The 17,524-nt window shown below is 46.2% G+C and overlaps 1 protein-coding gene across 1 annotated transcript; it reads right to left on the reverse strand.

Moving 5' to 3' along the window:
- Nucleotides 1-1,261: 1,261 nt before the first annotated feature.
- TADA1 (transcriptional adaptor 1) lies at nt 1,262-17,512 on the reverse strand. Its single transcript, XM_069023744.1, has 8 exons — nt 17,387-17,512; nt 16,953-17,044; nt 15,800-15,865; nt 9,026-9,123; nt 6,657-6,866; nt 5,489-5,640; nt 4,458-4,620; nt 1,262-3,512 (listed from the first exon to the last, which is right to left on the reverse strand). Exons 1-8 carry the CDS (start codon nt 17,458-17,460, stop codon nt 3,360-3,362), a joined length of 1,008 nt encoding a protein of 335 aa, XP_068879845.1. The 5' UTR covers nt 17,461-17,512; the 3' UTR covers nt 1,262-3,359.
- Nucleotides 17,513-17,524: the final 12 nt, after the last annotated feature.

The raw sequence follows: 17,524 nt of genomic DNA on the forward strand, positions 1-17,524 counted from the left end.
CGCAAGACAGACCCTGCCAAACTAATCTCTGTGCTGCTTTGAAGTTCAGCTCATTTTAGAGGGCTGGCTACTGCAGTGAAGAAAGATATATGTCATGTCACAGCCTACCAGTGATACCTGTCAGTACCATCACCCTGCTCTCAAGGCAGGTCTCCAAGGAAAAACCTTCACTGGCCACGTGGTCACACACTGAACTGGAAATGACAACTTCTCTGGTCTCATCTCTGGAAATAAAGAACCTGCTCTAATTTTGAACTTGGCCCTTCTTTCAGCCAGGGGTGGACAAAGCAGCCACAGGGATTAGCTCAGTTGGTTAGAGCATGGTGCTTATAATGGTTCTAATCCCCACATGGGCCATCCACTTAAGGGATGGACTCATGATCCTTGTGGCTCCCTTCCAACTCAGAATATTCTGTGATCCCTTGCAGCTCCATGACCCAAGAAGCCTGTAAAGCATTGTTTCTCACAAAAACTCACACTTCATGGGAAAGTGCTTTGAGAATATGTGCCTTTCAGTTTTCAGATCTCTGAAATGCAGCTGACCTGAGTTCCTTGTTCGAGCCTTTGTTGTCTAGCAGGCATACCAAATAACCCACATTTTCAGTGTGGAATAGATGACTTGGCTCTTCAGAACACAGGCAAACAGAAGTGAGATTCTAGTGCCATAATCAGCATTTTGTTTCAGAACCCGCCTGTGATGCTGTCGGAGGCTGGGTGCTTTCTTCAGATCTGAGATCCTCCGAGCTGCCCCAGAGTTTCTAGCAAACAAACTTAATGCTTTCATTTTATACCAGAAGCATCACAATTATCTGGGAAATCTCCCTCCCACACCCCACAGTCTGTATTTCGGGTGGCTCGATGATGTCACCACCATACAGTTACTAAGGTTAAACACTGCCTTTAAAAACTTTTTAAAGTTTAAAAAAAAAAAACCTTTTAAAAGCCACTGAGGTCAACTTTTAAGCTCAGGCCCTCTTTGACCAGCTTAAATACAGAAAAACAAAGCAGCCAAAAGAACAGTACCAAAAGAAATCATCCATCTTTTCTCTCCCACTCCCCTCTTAACCACACACTGCCTGCAACTGTTCCCATCCTGCTAGGCCCTCCTGCAGTTCTCTGTTGTTGCCTTTCCCAGTTTCTTCATAATCCTAAAGTGGTCTTCTCATGAAGAGAGCCACCAATATCTGCCCAGACACTGCCTCTTGCCCTGCCTAACTCCACAACACATTCCAAAGGGGATGCAGGAAAGCCAGGAACACAATGACAGCTGCACAGCCCTTTATTACAACGCTGGTCCAACATGAACAGACATGGGGGTCAGGAAAGGAAGTTACAAGAACAGTAACCAGGAAGAAACATCGCAGGTCTGCACCCTCTTCAGTTGTGGGGGTACAGCAGAGAAGAAAACTTCAGAAGAAAATTTCACAAGAAATATGACAAGTCTCCTATCCAAATACATTCCAAATAGGAAAACCAGAATGGAGTGGAACCATGAGCTTCCCCTTTCACATTCCCCCTGAGAAGCTGTGTCTTTGTTTGAAAAGACAGGTGTCTTCCAAGGAAGGCAGGAGTCTCCCTTGAAATGAAAAAAAAAAAAAGCAACCCCCTTCCCTCTGAATTATTATAATTTTGAAATTAAGGGGCTTTCAGGCAAAGATATGAGGAACAGGAATAACAGTTCTTTACTATTATATATCTATATGTGTATAACCAGTCAAACAAACAACAATAACTGTGGCAGTAACAGCAAACAATCCCAAACCCAGTCCCAGCCTTCTCGGCTGTCAGGCCCTTTCCCCTCGGGTGCAGTTCCGCTCGCAGCCGGCAGGGGCGCTGGCGGCTCCCGGTGAGCAGGGCAGGTGCGATGGTTCCCCCGCGGCTGCAGGGGGCGCTCCGGAGCGAGCTCGGGGAGCACGCAGCACCGGTGCCCTGGGATCCTGGGAAGGGACGGGACAAAGGCTTCACAAACCCCTGGGCAGCCGATCCCGGTGTCCGGCCAGACCCTCAGGAACAGCAGGCTGGAACAGCAGGGACGAGCACAAATCCCGGGTGGCAGATGAGATGTATCGAACTCTGGAGCTGCGGCCTGGAGGTCTCAGCAGGCAGGGCGTGCAGGGCTACAGAGTAGCGAAGGCTCGAAACATTGGCGGGAGCAAGGCAGCCGCAGCCGGGCTCCCAGTGGGGAAGGGGAATCCCAGGGCTTGGGAATCCCAGGGTTTCTCTGGTAGAAGGAAGGCAGCTGAAAAACCGCAGCCTGCCGTGCTGACAAATTCCTTCCAGCCTCTCTCTCCATCCAAGCGCTAGACAGCCCACAAACTCAGGTGAAAAAGAGTAGCCAGACAGACCCCTCCCCCTGTGGCCTGGTCTTTTGTTTTTCTTAAGCACCCAGTAATTCGTCCCCCTGGCACCATGTATGGGGAAAATTCTTTAAGAGAAAAAGAAAACAGAAGAAGTCCTAAAACCCCAACAAGCAGTTTCAGTTCCACTAATCTGGAGGCACAGTAAGTGAGTCATACTTCAGCAGGTACCTCCACGTGTGAGGTCAAAACCAGGTCACATAGTAATTAAGACACTTTAATGGAATTCTCATGTTATAATAAGCTTGTTCCCACAGCTGACTCAGGAATACAGCAGAGCACCTGAAACCCAGCAGGTGGAATTTCTCCTTTTAAACAGTGATCTGCACATCTTCCATGTGGAGAGGTGTGCCTGCATATTTTTATAATGAAGTAATACATGGCTGCATATTTTTTACAAGGAGGTGATAGGAGAGATTTGTTCATGCTGCAAATCCAAGGAGTCTCCAACACCAAGACAATTCCCTTTTTGCCTTGTTTTCTCACAGTGTCTAATCAGAAGTTCCTCTGGCAAAAGAGGAACAATTCAGGTCAGCTTACAGAATTCACTCATTTTCACAAGAGGCCACCCCATAACCAATTAATGGAAAGGATCCCACCAGCCACAACAGAAGCTGGACAAGGCCTCTGAAGTCTGAGCTCAGGAGAGAAACTACCTGAGAGGGGAGGGCAAGGAGGCAGATTCTCCATGCTCACAAAAGAAGACAAAAACACACCTTATTTAAAAAAAACCTCTTTTCCACTCTCACATTTATTTTTCCTAAAAACAGTCCTTGCAAATGTGTCTTGTTTCTCTTTTCCAATTCAGTGGCATTGCTGTAAGTACTCCATGGCACATGACTCTGGGGAGGCAGAGGAAGTGTCCCACAACTCAGTCACATTTCCATAGGAAAAGCTGACTCATAAATTACATCATCCTGGAGATGCTGACACAGGTTTGTAAGGAGCATCCGAATGACAAGTCCCAGAACAGGCTGGAGCCACCTGAAGGCTGGCGCAGCTCTAGCAGAGCAGGAGGCCCTCCTTTGTTGCCAGGCGCTGCCGATGGATCTTGTCCTGCTGTAGCTCCTCGTGGTTTGGATGCCAGAGTTTCATGACAATCCTCTCAATGTTTAGAGCATAGACTGTGTGTGCAGGGATAACTTCTTTGTGCACCTGGAAATGCATGTTAGAAAACAAGTTGCACGCTTCCATAGACATTTCCCCACATTGCCCAGGAAATAACCTCCCTCTGCCCCAGGATGCTCTGGGTGCCAGACCTGCAGAGTGGGAATAAAGGCTGTTTCACAGGGAGAGCTGCTCCTGCCAGCACTGCCACACCAGCCAACTTACACCACTTTCTAAGGGAGTGGCATGGTAAGGAAATAGTCATTTTGCTCTTGGGGTGGTAATCAATAATTGGTCATCAAAACCTTAGAAACAACAATTCTGACTAAACACGAGATGACTCTTTGATTACAGCTCTGTGGTCTGTATCCACAGCTGTGAAACAAAATCCCAAGGCCTGTTCACAGCAGAGATCATCAAGGGGGAATTTCTCACAGCTAATTTTAGACATTCAAAGTAGGCAATGTCCCCACAGCTGCCAGAGAGGGAGGGAACCACAGCCATACATCTCCAATGAAAATTCACCCAGCTGACCTTAAATGCCTCCCCAGGGTTGGGGTGATCATAGTTAATCCACTACAGTGGTCTGCATGCCAGGACCAAGTATTCCTCTAAGTACCCAGGTGGAACATGAGAAGTAAGAAGGGACATGCCAGGTAAGTTATTTTGCTGCAGCACTGTCAAAACCTGTCTAGCTCAGTTCTGATATAATCACTGCAGTCTTGCTGCAGAGGAAGAGTTCACCCTTCTTGCACAGCTGTGAGACAGGGATTTCCTCGTCAGCTCTGTGACCAAGGGGAGCAGAACAGGCATTAAACCATGAGTTAACACTGGAACAAATCAAAGCCAAAGAATCTGCCAGGCAAAGAAGGAAAGAGACTGCAGGAGGAGAAAACAAATCCCCCTCCATGCATGTAAACCACGTCTAAGACAGGCAGCTGGCACCCAGGACAATGCTGCCTGTGACACGAAGGTGTGACACGACCAGCTTACCTGCAATGCCTCAAAGAGGTCATACATGTTGACTGGAGGCAGCGATGCTGGCAGAGTGTCCCCAGAGCAGGCCAGGAGCAGGGCTGCCTGCTGCTCAGCATCATCAGGAGCAGGCGGGGGGGCCAGGCTCTGACCTGCTGAGGGCGTCGTGCTGCTCAGGGGGCTGGGGGCAGAGCAAGGCAGGAAGACATCCCAGTCACAAAAACAGCACCAGCTGTGGCAGTCACACAGCAGGGGCCCTGCTTTTCTGCACCAGCTGATGTGGCCCATATGTACATAAAATTATTTCAGCTCTAAAAAAAATTTCTTTTAAATTCCAGTTTGATAAAAAGAGTGCGGACAGATCCTCAACATGCCTCAGCACTGCTTAAATGGTCTCAGCTGTGCAACTTCTGTTCCTTGCAGCCAATAGTTTCTATCCAGCATAAAAATTAAGGCACGCACAACATTAAACTGAAACACTGGCTATTAGGCAGAGCTGTTTGTAGTGCTATAACCAAATCTTAAAACACCCACGACCTCCTGTCAGCTGCTAGAAGCTGCCACAAGCAAGCAAAACTGCCTTCTCATACCCACATGCTGCCAGAGGCACTGCACAAACTCTTTGACACTGAGGCTCCAAACAAGAGGACCTTGAAGCTCTGCTAAGTGGAAATATGTGCCAAGGAACCATAAACACATTTGGATGCGGGAAATAACAGGATGGAAGTGTCCTGCAGGTCCTCACTGACATTTCAATCCTATGGTACAACAGCCAGGCCTAAAGGCAGAGAATTCCTGTGTTACTGAAGTTTCCAAAAAGCAGTAATAAACTAATGGACAAGCAGAGGTAAGGAACAGATAATACTAATACTGTCCTACAGTCCAGTGCTGGGAAATCCCCATATTCTCACTTCCTGTTTAGCTGTACAATCCTCCATACCAATGCCTTCCTAGTGTGTGAAAGCAAAATAATAAAAGAACTGAACCATAGAGTTATTCCAAGACTAGCAAAATCCATTTACATTATCAGTGTGCTGAGAGCTCCTTACCACTCAATTAAATTGTTATAAGCAACAACACTGTTCTTCAGATATGGCTGAGGGTTGACATTGCTTCCAAAGGCATACTTGAAATGGCCATCCCTCAGACGATAGGCTTTCCTCCTGGATATCACAGAGGCCAGAATGTCCTTAAGATGGTTCTGCAAAAAAAACCAAATCTTAGGACGCGCGGTGATGTGTAGGACACTCATGGCTAGGAGAAGGGCCTCACCAACTGGCAAGACAGAAGCAGTGCTGCTATGACCACAAGGACCTAAAGATGGAAGGGAACCAGTATCTGGACAAGCTACAGGATGTTTTCATTATCCAGCAGATGGATACGGAGAACATGGCACTTTGTGAGTACTGTAAGCATCAGCCTGGCAACTATACTTTAGTATGTGATGTCCTGCTTCAAATGTCAAAGGGGTGTCTTCAATGCTAGGAAATTCCCAACCTCTGATTAAGGTTATGATTTCGTAACTGACATTAGATGTTACACTTGAACTGAAATACAGGCCCTGAAATGACAGTGAAAAGCCACTCACTCATCTTTTTCATTTTCCTGAAAAGTGATGGAGAAGGAATCATATGAACAAAACAAGCGGACAACTTCCAAATTTGGCCTCACTCCCAGATGGGGAATTCAGGTTGGCCTCCATATCCTGAGTGCAGAAAGCCATCCACACATCAATGCTCCAAGCAGTGGCTGTGTCATTCCTGGGATGCATAAAGTGAGGCACCACCAATGGCCAAAGCCAAACCAGGGCTTCACCTGCAGATATCACCTGATCCTGTTGCTTCACGGCCAGGCCAGACACTGTGCCTTTAACAGGTTGCTTTTTATAGAACTGGTCAAACTGGCATTCCCATTCCGTCCCTGCTTTTAAGTGACAGGAACAGTATTTTCCACAACAGCTACTTAAGCATGCCTGGGGTACTGTGCAGGTACTTCACAATTAACACTTGCAGGCAGAAGTCCAAGACTTTACATCTAGGGCACTACAAACCTGGAAGCCTCTCAATTCTCACATTACTCTGGGGCAAAAGGGCAATTGAAGAACAATCAGAGCAGCAGGTTTCCTCCCCATGCTGAGGGACAACGCCTCAGACTTGCACACAGAGCCTTTTGCTGCTGGTGTCATGAGACCACTGCTGCCACGCAGCCCAGCCTCACCTCCACAGCGTAAACAACGGCTGTCACTGCCTCCTCAGTGACATTGTCCAGCCCATGCTCATATGCAGTTACAATCATCCTTCCTTCCAGCTGGCCACGTGTTGGCAGCATCATGGTGTGAGAGCACAGCTTCAAATCATCATCTTCCTGAGGATCCTTTGCCACAAACTGCTGGGCTCCCGACAGTGGGTTCTGAGGCTGGAACCGGTGCTGTCATGAACACAACATTAAAGCATAAGATAATATTCATTCAGACCCTTTGGTTCATCAAGGGGACATCCCTTCTCCAAGCAGAAAGCATACTCCTACAAAAACATTAAAATCCTCCCCAGGATACTCTCCCAACCCCCAATGACTTGCAACTGAAGAAATTGCTAAGTCAGTGTTGGTATGCTTTCAGTGAACTTGTCCAGCAGCACCCCAAACCACCTGAACGTTGGGTATCCACAACACACTGCAGCCAGAAATTCTACACACCACATGAAGACTCACCTGCTCTGGTCTGCTCTGTACCTCCCCACCTGCTAGATTTGTTTGATTCTCCTGTGAGTCCCAACTATGGTCAGCCACTGTCCTTTTTATCTCCTTTCACATTACCCAGGCCAGTGACTGGACTTCCACATCTCAGACACCTCCTTCCATGCTGAAGAGTTCTCATCTATTTAGTCATTTCTCGTACAGAAGGGTGTATATTTACTTACTCTCTGTACAGTTTCCCTCTAGACTAAAACCCATGATTCTAAACTTGTGTGATTGATTCTTACATCTCTCTAATGCTTAAAACTTAGACCAATTCCAGCCCTAATTTCATACTCCAGTCTCCCTGTGCACTTTCACTACTCTAAGCAGAGCTGTGTTACTGAGCAGCCACTAATTCTGAGATGGATTATGACTATTTTTCAGAACTGACTTGGTTATTTAGGGAAAAAACTCATCACAGAACAGGAATTCATACCAGAAGGTGGCATTTCCCAGGCCGCATATATTCCAGCACAAATCTTTTGCTGCACTGTGTCTCAAGCTCTCAGTGCTTGTGGTGGCTCCTCAGTCCCCAAATAAAGGGGGGGTAACAAAGCAAATGTAAATTACTGATCCTTGAGCCCAGATATGTGCTTGGCCCAGCTCTAACCCACAAGGGAACAAGACTCATCATACTCCCAACAACTCTCCCACGGCTCTGGAATGGAGATTGCTGCAAGGCTCTTATGGGGCACAAGGACAAACACAGACTTTAAATATGAACAATGAACATGCAGCAAAGTCGATTTCTCACATCTTAGTTTCCAGGGAGAAAGGGGGGCTGCTTTAGTCAAAGGACAGTGTGGCATCAAACTCAGAGTGAAAAACCAATTCATCCACTACTGATGTGAAAGCAGGTTTCCCTCCCCATAATTCTAAAGACCTATGCTTTCATTACAGGAAAGTCACAAGCCTGGAAAAAAAGACCTTCAAAACGTAAGCAACTTTCAAGAGGAATGTGGTTTGGGAGAGCAGAAGCCAACTGGAATGGACCTGTGGTCATTCACAGTGTTACTCTGACCAGTGAGGGAAACATTACGAAATCCCAAGGCACTTCCAAGTTCACACTACTCAGGAATTCCACTAGTCCATTAATCATAACATGCACTTCATACAGTGCTTACTGCCAAGCATTCCTGAACACGTGTATAAACACACACTAGAAATCTGGTGTATTGTAGGGGCATTGAGCAAATCAAATTCTAAGCCTTCCACTACACCACAGCTTGCTTCTCAAACTCTCAGCTACTTGCTGCTGAAGAGTTACAGTGAAGTTTTAAGACAGACAAGGCAACACAGACTGAATTCAGAACATCACAATTCAGGTTGCAGCTGTGAGCACTGCAAAGTATTTCAACAATTTCTAAATACAAGGAGCTTTCAGCTGGACTCACATCCCTCTGGAACACTGGTCTCAAGCGCACACACACAGTGCCTAATCATAGTCCCTAGCAGGGCTCTATGCACCTTATCAAACCCTGCTTGTTGAAGAGAATGCCTCATCCCAAATCTGTGTCACACCAGGCCCTTCCACACTGGTCTGGCAGCACAGAAACAACTGCAGAACAGGGGTGTGACAGTGCTGGGTGGAGGCACAGAGCCTTTGCTGCAAAGTGAACTGGATCTTGCACATTTCTATGCCACCTACCAGAAGACAGCACCTTTGAAAGGCATCTTCAGCTCTGGAACAACTGGACCTTCTAAAAACATTACATCCAAGGAATATCTTGCTTCTAACACATTGGGTTGCAGAGGTAATCACAGAATTCTGTCTGACTGCCTGAATAAATAGGAAATCACTTGCTTTAAGAATCTGGGAGATGTGTAACAAGAACCACAGACACACTTACATCAAACTTTTGGCGAACTGAAGAAATCTTTTTCTTCCCTTTGGGTTTTCCAGGTTTAGTTGCAGAGCCACCTGGCCATGGCAGAGATCCAGCACCTTCTACAAATGGAAAAGAAAAAATAAAACAAAACCAAAAAAGTAACTCGGTGTTGCTGATTTAGGGCCAGGATGAAAGCCTTAACGTTTGGCCACCTGCTAAGCCTTAATCCAAAATCAACAGCCACAGCCCAGAGAAAGGTCTTCCGAGGGGAGAACACTTTTGGTAGCCCTTCTCTTCCTTTGTCAGCCCTTTGCTAGTTTGATTCACTCATCACCCATGACTTATGTAGCAATTTCTGTCCAAACAAAACCCATAGTGAAAGGAGAGAGATAAGCACAGCCTGTCATGAAAGCCAAAAGGAAGGAAAAAGTCATTTGCAGAGAGCTTGCCTGGAGGTGGATTCTCCTCCCACCAACTCCTGGATTATTAATTTTCTCTGTTTCTGTATTTTCAAGTTCTTTTACTCAGAGTTTGGATTACAACGCAGGAGACGCCAGAATTCTTGTTCGGACTTAGTCGTTTATTATATCTTATCTTTAGCACAGCTGCACAGTGTGCCTCCAAGGTTGTCAGGGTGGAAAATGGCTGTGAATTTTAACTTTCCAAGCTTTTTAAAGTCTAAATTAACCAATTATGACATGCTAAGTAATATGTTTTTACTTACAATCCAATTACCAACTTTTCATGCCCGCAATGCAGAACTTTTGACCCAATGATAGAGGATTCAGATTTGTGAAGAAGGAGAAAGAAGAAGACATAAATCCACACCCAAAATCCTCCATATTGTTACACTTATATATAATTGTATCCCAAAAACCTAAATTCTCTAAACCCAGGGTTCCAACACTGGATCAGGTCAAATGTTAAACTATCTGGATTAAGCAGTCTGACTCCCCAGTCCCCCTTCTGCTTCAGCAAGCTTTGTCATGGATCCTTACTAAACACCACAGCTGATTGTTCTGTTACACTGAAGAGAAGGAGAGGGGAGAAAAACTGCAGAGGCCACTGAGCCCAGGAGCAGGATGACACTAATGTGACCAGTGAGTGAACAGCTGAAAAAGAGGTTACTGTTTAGTACCAATAAATAAATATATTTGGTCACATCATCAGCTCAAAAGTCCACTGAATGCTGTCTGACAGCTACACCTACAGTAGGCCAAACCACATCCTGATAATCACACAGCACTTGGAAAGTACAGCCCAGCAAATTTCCTGCTGACAGGTTTACAGCATCTCTGAGCAATTAATTCCTTCAGGAACACTGGGGTTTAAGACAGCACTGCATTGGATCTGTGTGCGCTCGCTGACAGGGAACAAGTGCAACTCAGAGACTGGACAGCCCTCTCGTGGCTACAGAGGCAGCCTCTGCTTTGTGCCTCCAGTACCCTCCTTCCCTGGTTTTGCACTGCAAGTGAGCATCCTTTTCCTTTGGAGCAGAGCATGCCCTGAGCTGGGTCCCTGCCCACCTCCAGGGAGCTTGGACAGCTCAGCTCTGAAGGGACTTCAGCTGCCTTCAAAGCAGAGGCTGAAGCTCTGCTGCCAGGCAATTCTGACAGCACAGTAATGTCTTAGACATTCCCTGGCCACACCTCAGCCAGAATTTGCCTTTTCCTCTAGACAGGGACAAGAAGTGACAGCAGCCTTTCCACATCTCACCACCCACAACCTGGCTATCCTCAGGCACACTCACTGAGCACTGACCAACACCCGGTTGTGGTTCTCTCCTGCTCCAAACAGGCTGCCACAGTTCTCACAAGCTTCACACCAATCTGTGAGTTGATCTCTGGCTGTCACAGCTATGGTTAATTTGCTGTAATCAAGAATTAACTATGTTTAATTTGCTGTAGTTAGGAATTCATAAATACAGTTATACCACAGCCCTGTTTGTAAGGAATTAAGCTGGCAAAAAGACCTTGGCTATGGGCAGCTTCCCACACTCACAGCTGGAGCACAAGCAGAGTGTTCTCTGCCATGGAAAAAAATTTCTAATACATGACTGTAAGGAACAGGCTAAACTAGAGGATTCAGGTGAAGTTTTTGAATGATCAGCTGCTAAGAAGGTATTAGAAACAACCTACACACACACAGATGGCACATTCTTCCTACATAAAAAAAAGTTAACCATGAAGTTTAGCTACGTCCTATTAGAAAGGTGGAAACCCATAGCCTACAAACCCTGTTGTCAAAATCCACCAGTCAGTTTAAGAAATTAAACAATAATAAAAAACCTCCCCGAAACTCATAAGGCTGGTGTCACTACTCATCAATACATCACAGGAGAGGCCCTAATAATGGGACATAGGAAACCACTATGGAACACCACGTCAAAGACCGCACTTGCCCATCATCAGGATCCCAGGATCATCAAAACAATGCTACTTCTCTCAGATGTTTTGGTCTTTACAGGTCTTATTCTTCTTCCTCCTCTCCTCCATAGCAGGTCAGACCCCTTCTCGTCAGGGGAGATTAGGTGCACTAAGGACAGACACACAAATGACCTGTGCTATTCCAGAGCTCTCAATACAAGCACACCTCTAGCTCCCAATGTCACCACACTCCAGGCCCTTCTTCCTTGCCAGAAGTCTCACACAGCTCCACTTGTGACAGTACCCTCAGCTGTGTGACCAGAGAAAGTGCAGTGGATAGAGATGGAAATTGCAAACACTCTTTTCTCTGACAATGTACTACAGATACAATGTTACAGCCAAGTCTGAATTTTCAAAATACCTTTTTTAAAAAAATAATGCAGTAGCTTTTAAATTAAATGGCAATTAAATTTTTAGGCTTTGACAGCAGATCTGAAAGATGCAACTTAATTGAATCTCAATGTGCACATTTAACAAGAACTTAGCCAGACTCAGTTTAAAACACGGAAAAGATAAGATACAATCTCCTATTCTCCACTATAATGAACCCATAGCAGAATTTTTGGTTCCTTTTCCAGGTTTTCATATTACCAAGCCTGATGCACTAGATGAAGAAAGCAAAATTTCCCTCTAGCATTCTAAGAAAACCAGTACTTGTCTTCCTGGCTACAAATGACAACACTGGGTTGGCTCAGGTGTGGAAGATGTCAGCGGCTTTTATTTAATCTTGCTAGCAACGGAATCAGACCTTAACAAGCCACAGCAATGGCTGCTGCTCTGCCTTCCAAGATCAGCAACAGATAAAAAACATTTTTCTAAGAACTGCCACGCCTGCATGGCACCATCACGATGGCACCAGCCAGTCCAGACAGAGCCTGTCAGGTTTTCCTGACATGCTACATGAGGAAAGGACAAAGACACAGAGAAAGTCACCACAGAAGGAAGCAGACAGGCAGAGAAAACACACATTTCCCACTCCCGTTTACTTGATCTTCAGTTTGGGGGTTGTTTGTTTAATCTTCTTGCAGGAACAAGGGTTTTGGTCAGGTATTCTGCTGCTATTTGGCTGATATTCTGCTCACACTCGCATTTTCTTACTTTTCCTCCCTTCTCAACACTCTGGAGAGAAGCAAACACAAACAACTGAGCTCATCTCACGGCTGAAAGCCCTCTAAGCAAAGCCTGCGGACAAACCTGATAAAATAAAATGGTCCTGTTATTCCACATGAGTTCTAATTCACTGAACCATCTTTTAATTGCCTCCAGACTGCTACTAAATAAATTAAATCCTTACATCACTAACTCAAGTGTTTGCAATTGTCTCAGTTTTATTGTTAACATTTAGCTAAGAAAGGAGGTAACAGTTCAAGCAAGACACATATTAACTGAAGAAACCCTGCTAACCTGAGTGCTTGCAACTGTCCAACAAACAAGGTAAGCTTAGTGAGCAAGTCCATGCAAGGTTAAGAAAGGATTTAAACCAGAGTTCCTCTTGATGGATTTTTTTGGGGAAGAAAAAATCCCAGTGTGCTGGTTTGGGGTGGAAGACGGTTAATATTTTCCATACTGGCTTGTATGGGACTGTGTTTTGGATTTGTGCTAAGAGTAATGTTGGTAACACTGGCATGTTTTCATTCCTGCTGAGCAACCCTGACACAGAGTCAAGGGCTTTTTTGCTCCTCACCCCATCCCACCAGCGAGGAGCCTGGCAGTGCACAAGGACTTGGGAGGGGCCACAGCCAGGAGAGCTGACCCCAAATGGTCATCCTTCACATCAGAATAGACAACACAACTTTGCCCTCCCTCTCCACTGCCAAGCCCTAAATGTCCCATGCCAGAGAGGCTGTGGAACTGGGATTTGAAGTTTGGGTGACCAACAGCCTAAGCAGATGAGAGGAGGAAATGCAAAGTATTCTCAAAATGGGTCACATTCACCCAGTGCTCCCCTAAATCCCAGGTGGAACCACTACTTCAAGAGGCAGCAAAATTGGGATCAGATGGGTTTGTTTGCATGGTTCAACATATGTTATAATCACTCCTAAAAAATATTTTCCCCAAGGGTTCTTATTCCAATACAATACAACATCAAGTACAATTTTACCACTGACCACAAGATTATTTTTTAATACAAAATAGCATTTTAAGGATGGTTCTTTCCCCTTATCTCTCACATGAAGGTGGAAAGTACATGCATCAGTAACCCTTGTGATTGCGTGCCAAGTGCCTCAAAAACACTTCTTTAAAGTTACTTCTTTCCATGAATCATGAAGTAAACACCTTCTACCCAAAAGACAGTGGCTGAGACAAAAGCCTGTTAGCTTTCCATTCTTACATGGAGGAGAGAAAAAAAAAACAAACCACAAAAAAAATTAGCAGGTGTCAGACTGGCATCTAGGGGAAGAAAAAGAAATCTAGATGTTAACAGCTAGTATTCCACTTGTACTGCATTTTCCTGGGCTTGCATGTACAACCCTACACCACACACAGCTGACAGTGAGATCTACCAGTCAGTGGCCCAGAAAGAGGTATCTCAGCACAGATCAGCTCCCAAATCATTGGGAGACTCTGCACTCATCTGTGGACAGCAAAACTGAGACTCTAGAAGGGACTAGCAGAACGCACTGTTAGCTCCACAGCACCAAACCATGTCTTTAAGACCACAGACCCATGACTAAACTGACTTATTTCAAGCTGGCTTATGCAACCTGTGGACACAGAGCCAGCCGAAGCTTGCCTGAAAGTCCTGGAGGTGACCAGCACTGGGGAAGGATCATGGCCAGCTGGCTCACCACTAAATGCTATCACTGACCTGCTGAACCACTACAACCAGGGTTCTTCAAGGGCTCCGAAGAGAACAGCTGCAACAGGACAAGAGAAAATCTCCTCCAAGGACTTGAAATTAAAGGTCAGGCAGGAAATAATGAGCATTTGGAAGGCACCTGTGGAGCAGGACCTTGCTCTGCTGGGGCTCCTACCTTCAACACATTCCTAAACAGCCTTGAAAAAGGGACACCTGGGAGAACTTACTGATAAATCCTGACCAGACAGCTGCAGAGGAGCTGCCATGACTAAGTGGCATAAACAGACTGGCTAAAGAGACAAATGACATTCAATACAGCTAAGCCCAGAGTGTGCACACAGGAATAAACAACCCCAACATCAGTCACATGGCAAGAGGCTCTAACCTGACCACTGCCTCTCAGAAGCAGGACCTCTGAGCTATGAACTCTACCTCAACACTCACAGCAGCTCAGTGCTGAGCTCAGAGAACAGACACTGTCTCCCTCCCCCTCCTCATTTAGACTCAGCTGCTCCAGGTAATAATCAGGGGAATCACTGTTCTTGTGCTTTCTTTTTATAATCCATCTGTAATTAATTAATCTAAGTAGAAAGCAAGGAGCAGCAGATTCAGACATAAACCTTCTGATTTACATGAGTCCAGACCCCTAAAGGGAACAAGTTTAGGACACACAAGGTGTTTCTGAAGTTCAATCAAGAGCAAACAAAGCAAGTTTGCAGGTAAGGGTGATTAACATTTAAATAGCACAGCTGGTACAGTTAAGGACCAGCTCCAACACAAAAACCTGTGGGCATCTATGAGTTTTTCAGGTTTTACTTCCTCTAGCTACAACAGGCACCTCCATAACAGGTATTCTGTCCTCTCAAGAAACTCATCTCTCAGGTCCCATGAGCTGTAACAATTTTCTCTCCCCTCCTACACAGCAGTTCCGTATCGCAAATTGCACCTCAATTGGCCTTGCTACCACAGCTCTGCGTTGAGAGCTCTTTTGAAGACCAAACAAAATACACCCTGCAACCCTGAGGACAGCCATTCTAGACACTCAAAAAGTTAAAATGTTACTCTAGATGCTCAAAAATTTAAAATGTTATCTGCAGACAATTGGGTTAATTGGTCATAGCTCAACCAAGGCTCACTGTAAGCACTTTTCTATCAGATATGTACTTGAAATCAAGATCAGTCAGGAATACCCAGCTCTCCAAAATGACCTCCCCAGCAGAGAGAGGAACAAAGTACAGAGGCGGGAGAAAGTGGTAAGCAAAGCAGATCAAAGAGAAAGCTGCATCTGCCTTTACCCTTCAACTCACAGCAGACACCCAATCCAGAAATCAAACCAGATTATCACAGACAGCCATCCAGCATCAGCCTCTAACCAAGCACACACAGCTTAGTCATAGAAGTATCTCTGCTGAAATCAGCTGAATCGCTATTTTGCTACCTTTTTGCCTGTGTGGAAAAAAATCCATGAATATTAAGGCTCAGAAAACTGGGGTACTATGTACACACACCCCAAACACACAAGTGACACAGTGTTACACCCAGTGTTTAATGAGGCTTCTCAGGACTTACCTGGGGCAGAAACCAAGATCTGGCATCGGGTGAGAATAGCCAGGAGGAAATCATTGTGAGAGTGGACTGTGGAGAAAGAGAGAGCTCATTAGCAGCACATCAGTGCCCACAGACACCCCCTCAAAGCCATCCTAAAGCAGCTCCCTAAGCTCTTTCCCACAGCTGGGTTCTCCCCAGCTGCTCAGTTACAAAGGCAGAGTTTTCAATTTAAGTTTTTTTTGAGAGTTTACTTCTATTGGGCCCAGAATCTACTATTATGACAACAACACAAAAGACACTGCACACAGCATGGAAAACAATTAGGTCACTTCTCAGTGTTACACACACACACACATAAAGTGTTATAGCTACTTGTCTCTGTGTATTCAGCCAGTAAGAGGAGGAGCAGCTGTCTCCCCTTGCCATGCAGGCACCAGACTGCACTGCTTTTGGTTTTGCTAGAAAATCCACCAAAACGAGAATCAGCCCCACAAAGATGAAGTCAACTCAAACAGGTTCTAACAAAACAGAACTTCCATGCAGAGGTTTACCAGAACATAGAGTAATCGTGCACTAGAGAAAGTGAAAATAACTTCATAGGCAGGATCAGAGGGTTACAGGATCCTCTTTGGAGTCTGAGCACCAACATGCTCCCTGCCCTGCGATCATGAATATGGAAGCCAGGAGTCCTCACAATGAGCTCAGCAACGCCCATCAGTGTTTGCAGACACACAGAGAAGTAAGGATCAAGGAATCTCATCCTTCAGCACTCCCACCTGCCATTCCCAAAGGCCAGGAAGGACCTGCCTGCAGCAAACTCACCTAGGTGAATTCAGGGTTCCCTCCCCTACTTCGGCCACAACCAAACGCAAAATACAGAAAGGACTGTGTCTCCACAGTGATATTAAAAAATGGCTTTCTGGTTGCTGGAACAGCATATTTTAAATTTTTACCACATTTACGCATGGCCAAATTGCCTCTCAGTGCCCGAGTTACAAAGGGACTTCCCTACGGAGGCCAGGGCACCTCCCACCATTTTAACTCCATTGCTGCCTATTTAACTCCTATTTCCCCCACAGCACTTTCCACTTTCGGGAAGCTCCGTGGAGCCGGGAGGAGCTTCCCACGCCTGGCAGGGCAAGGCAGGGAAATGACACACAAGGTGTTTTTTTACCATTGTCTTGCGTGAGAAGCCTGCGCGCTTCCAGGTCAAACTCCTCCTTACTGATCTTCTGCTTGAACCAGAGCTTCAGGTTGGCCCAGTACCTAGGGAAGAGCAGGGAATCACAGAATCAATTCGGTTGGAAAAGACCTCCAGATCTTTGAGATCATTGAGTCCAACCTACCAACACCACGGTGTCAACCAGACCACGGCACTCAGTGCTGCACCCAGTCTTTCCTTGAGCACCTCTAGGAACGGTGCAGACACCGGAGGAAAAGCACTGTTCCCACACCCAGAAGCAGCGCAGAGGCTTTGCACAGACACAGCACAAACGCGAGGGGTCAGGGGAGGCCGAGAGGGGCCGGGCAGATCGCGCAGCCAACAGCCCCGATCCAGCCGGGCGGGACGGCCCAGACCCGCATCCCCCGCTCCCTGAGGGCACTCACTGCTTCACGTTCTCGCCCAGCGCCTCACTGAGGCTCTTCTTAGCCGCCTCCAGCTCGCTCACGTAGGTCGCCATCACGACCGCTGCCGCCTGAGGGCCGTCACGTGCCCTTCGGTCACGTGGCCGGGGAGGGGGCGGT

This window comes from Aphelocoma coerulescens, chromosome 8, assembly GCF_041296385.1.
Source record: "Aphelocoma coerulescens isolate FSJ_1873_10779 chromosome 8, UR_Acoe_1.0, whole genome shotgun sequence".
Taxonomy (NCBI): domain Eukaryota; kingdom Metazoa; phylum Chordata; class Aves; order Passeriformes; family Corvidae; genus Aphelocoma; species Aphelocoma coerulescens.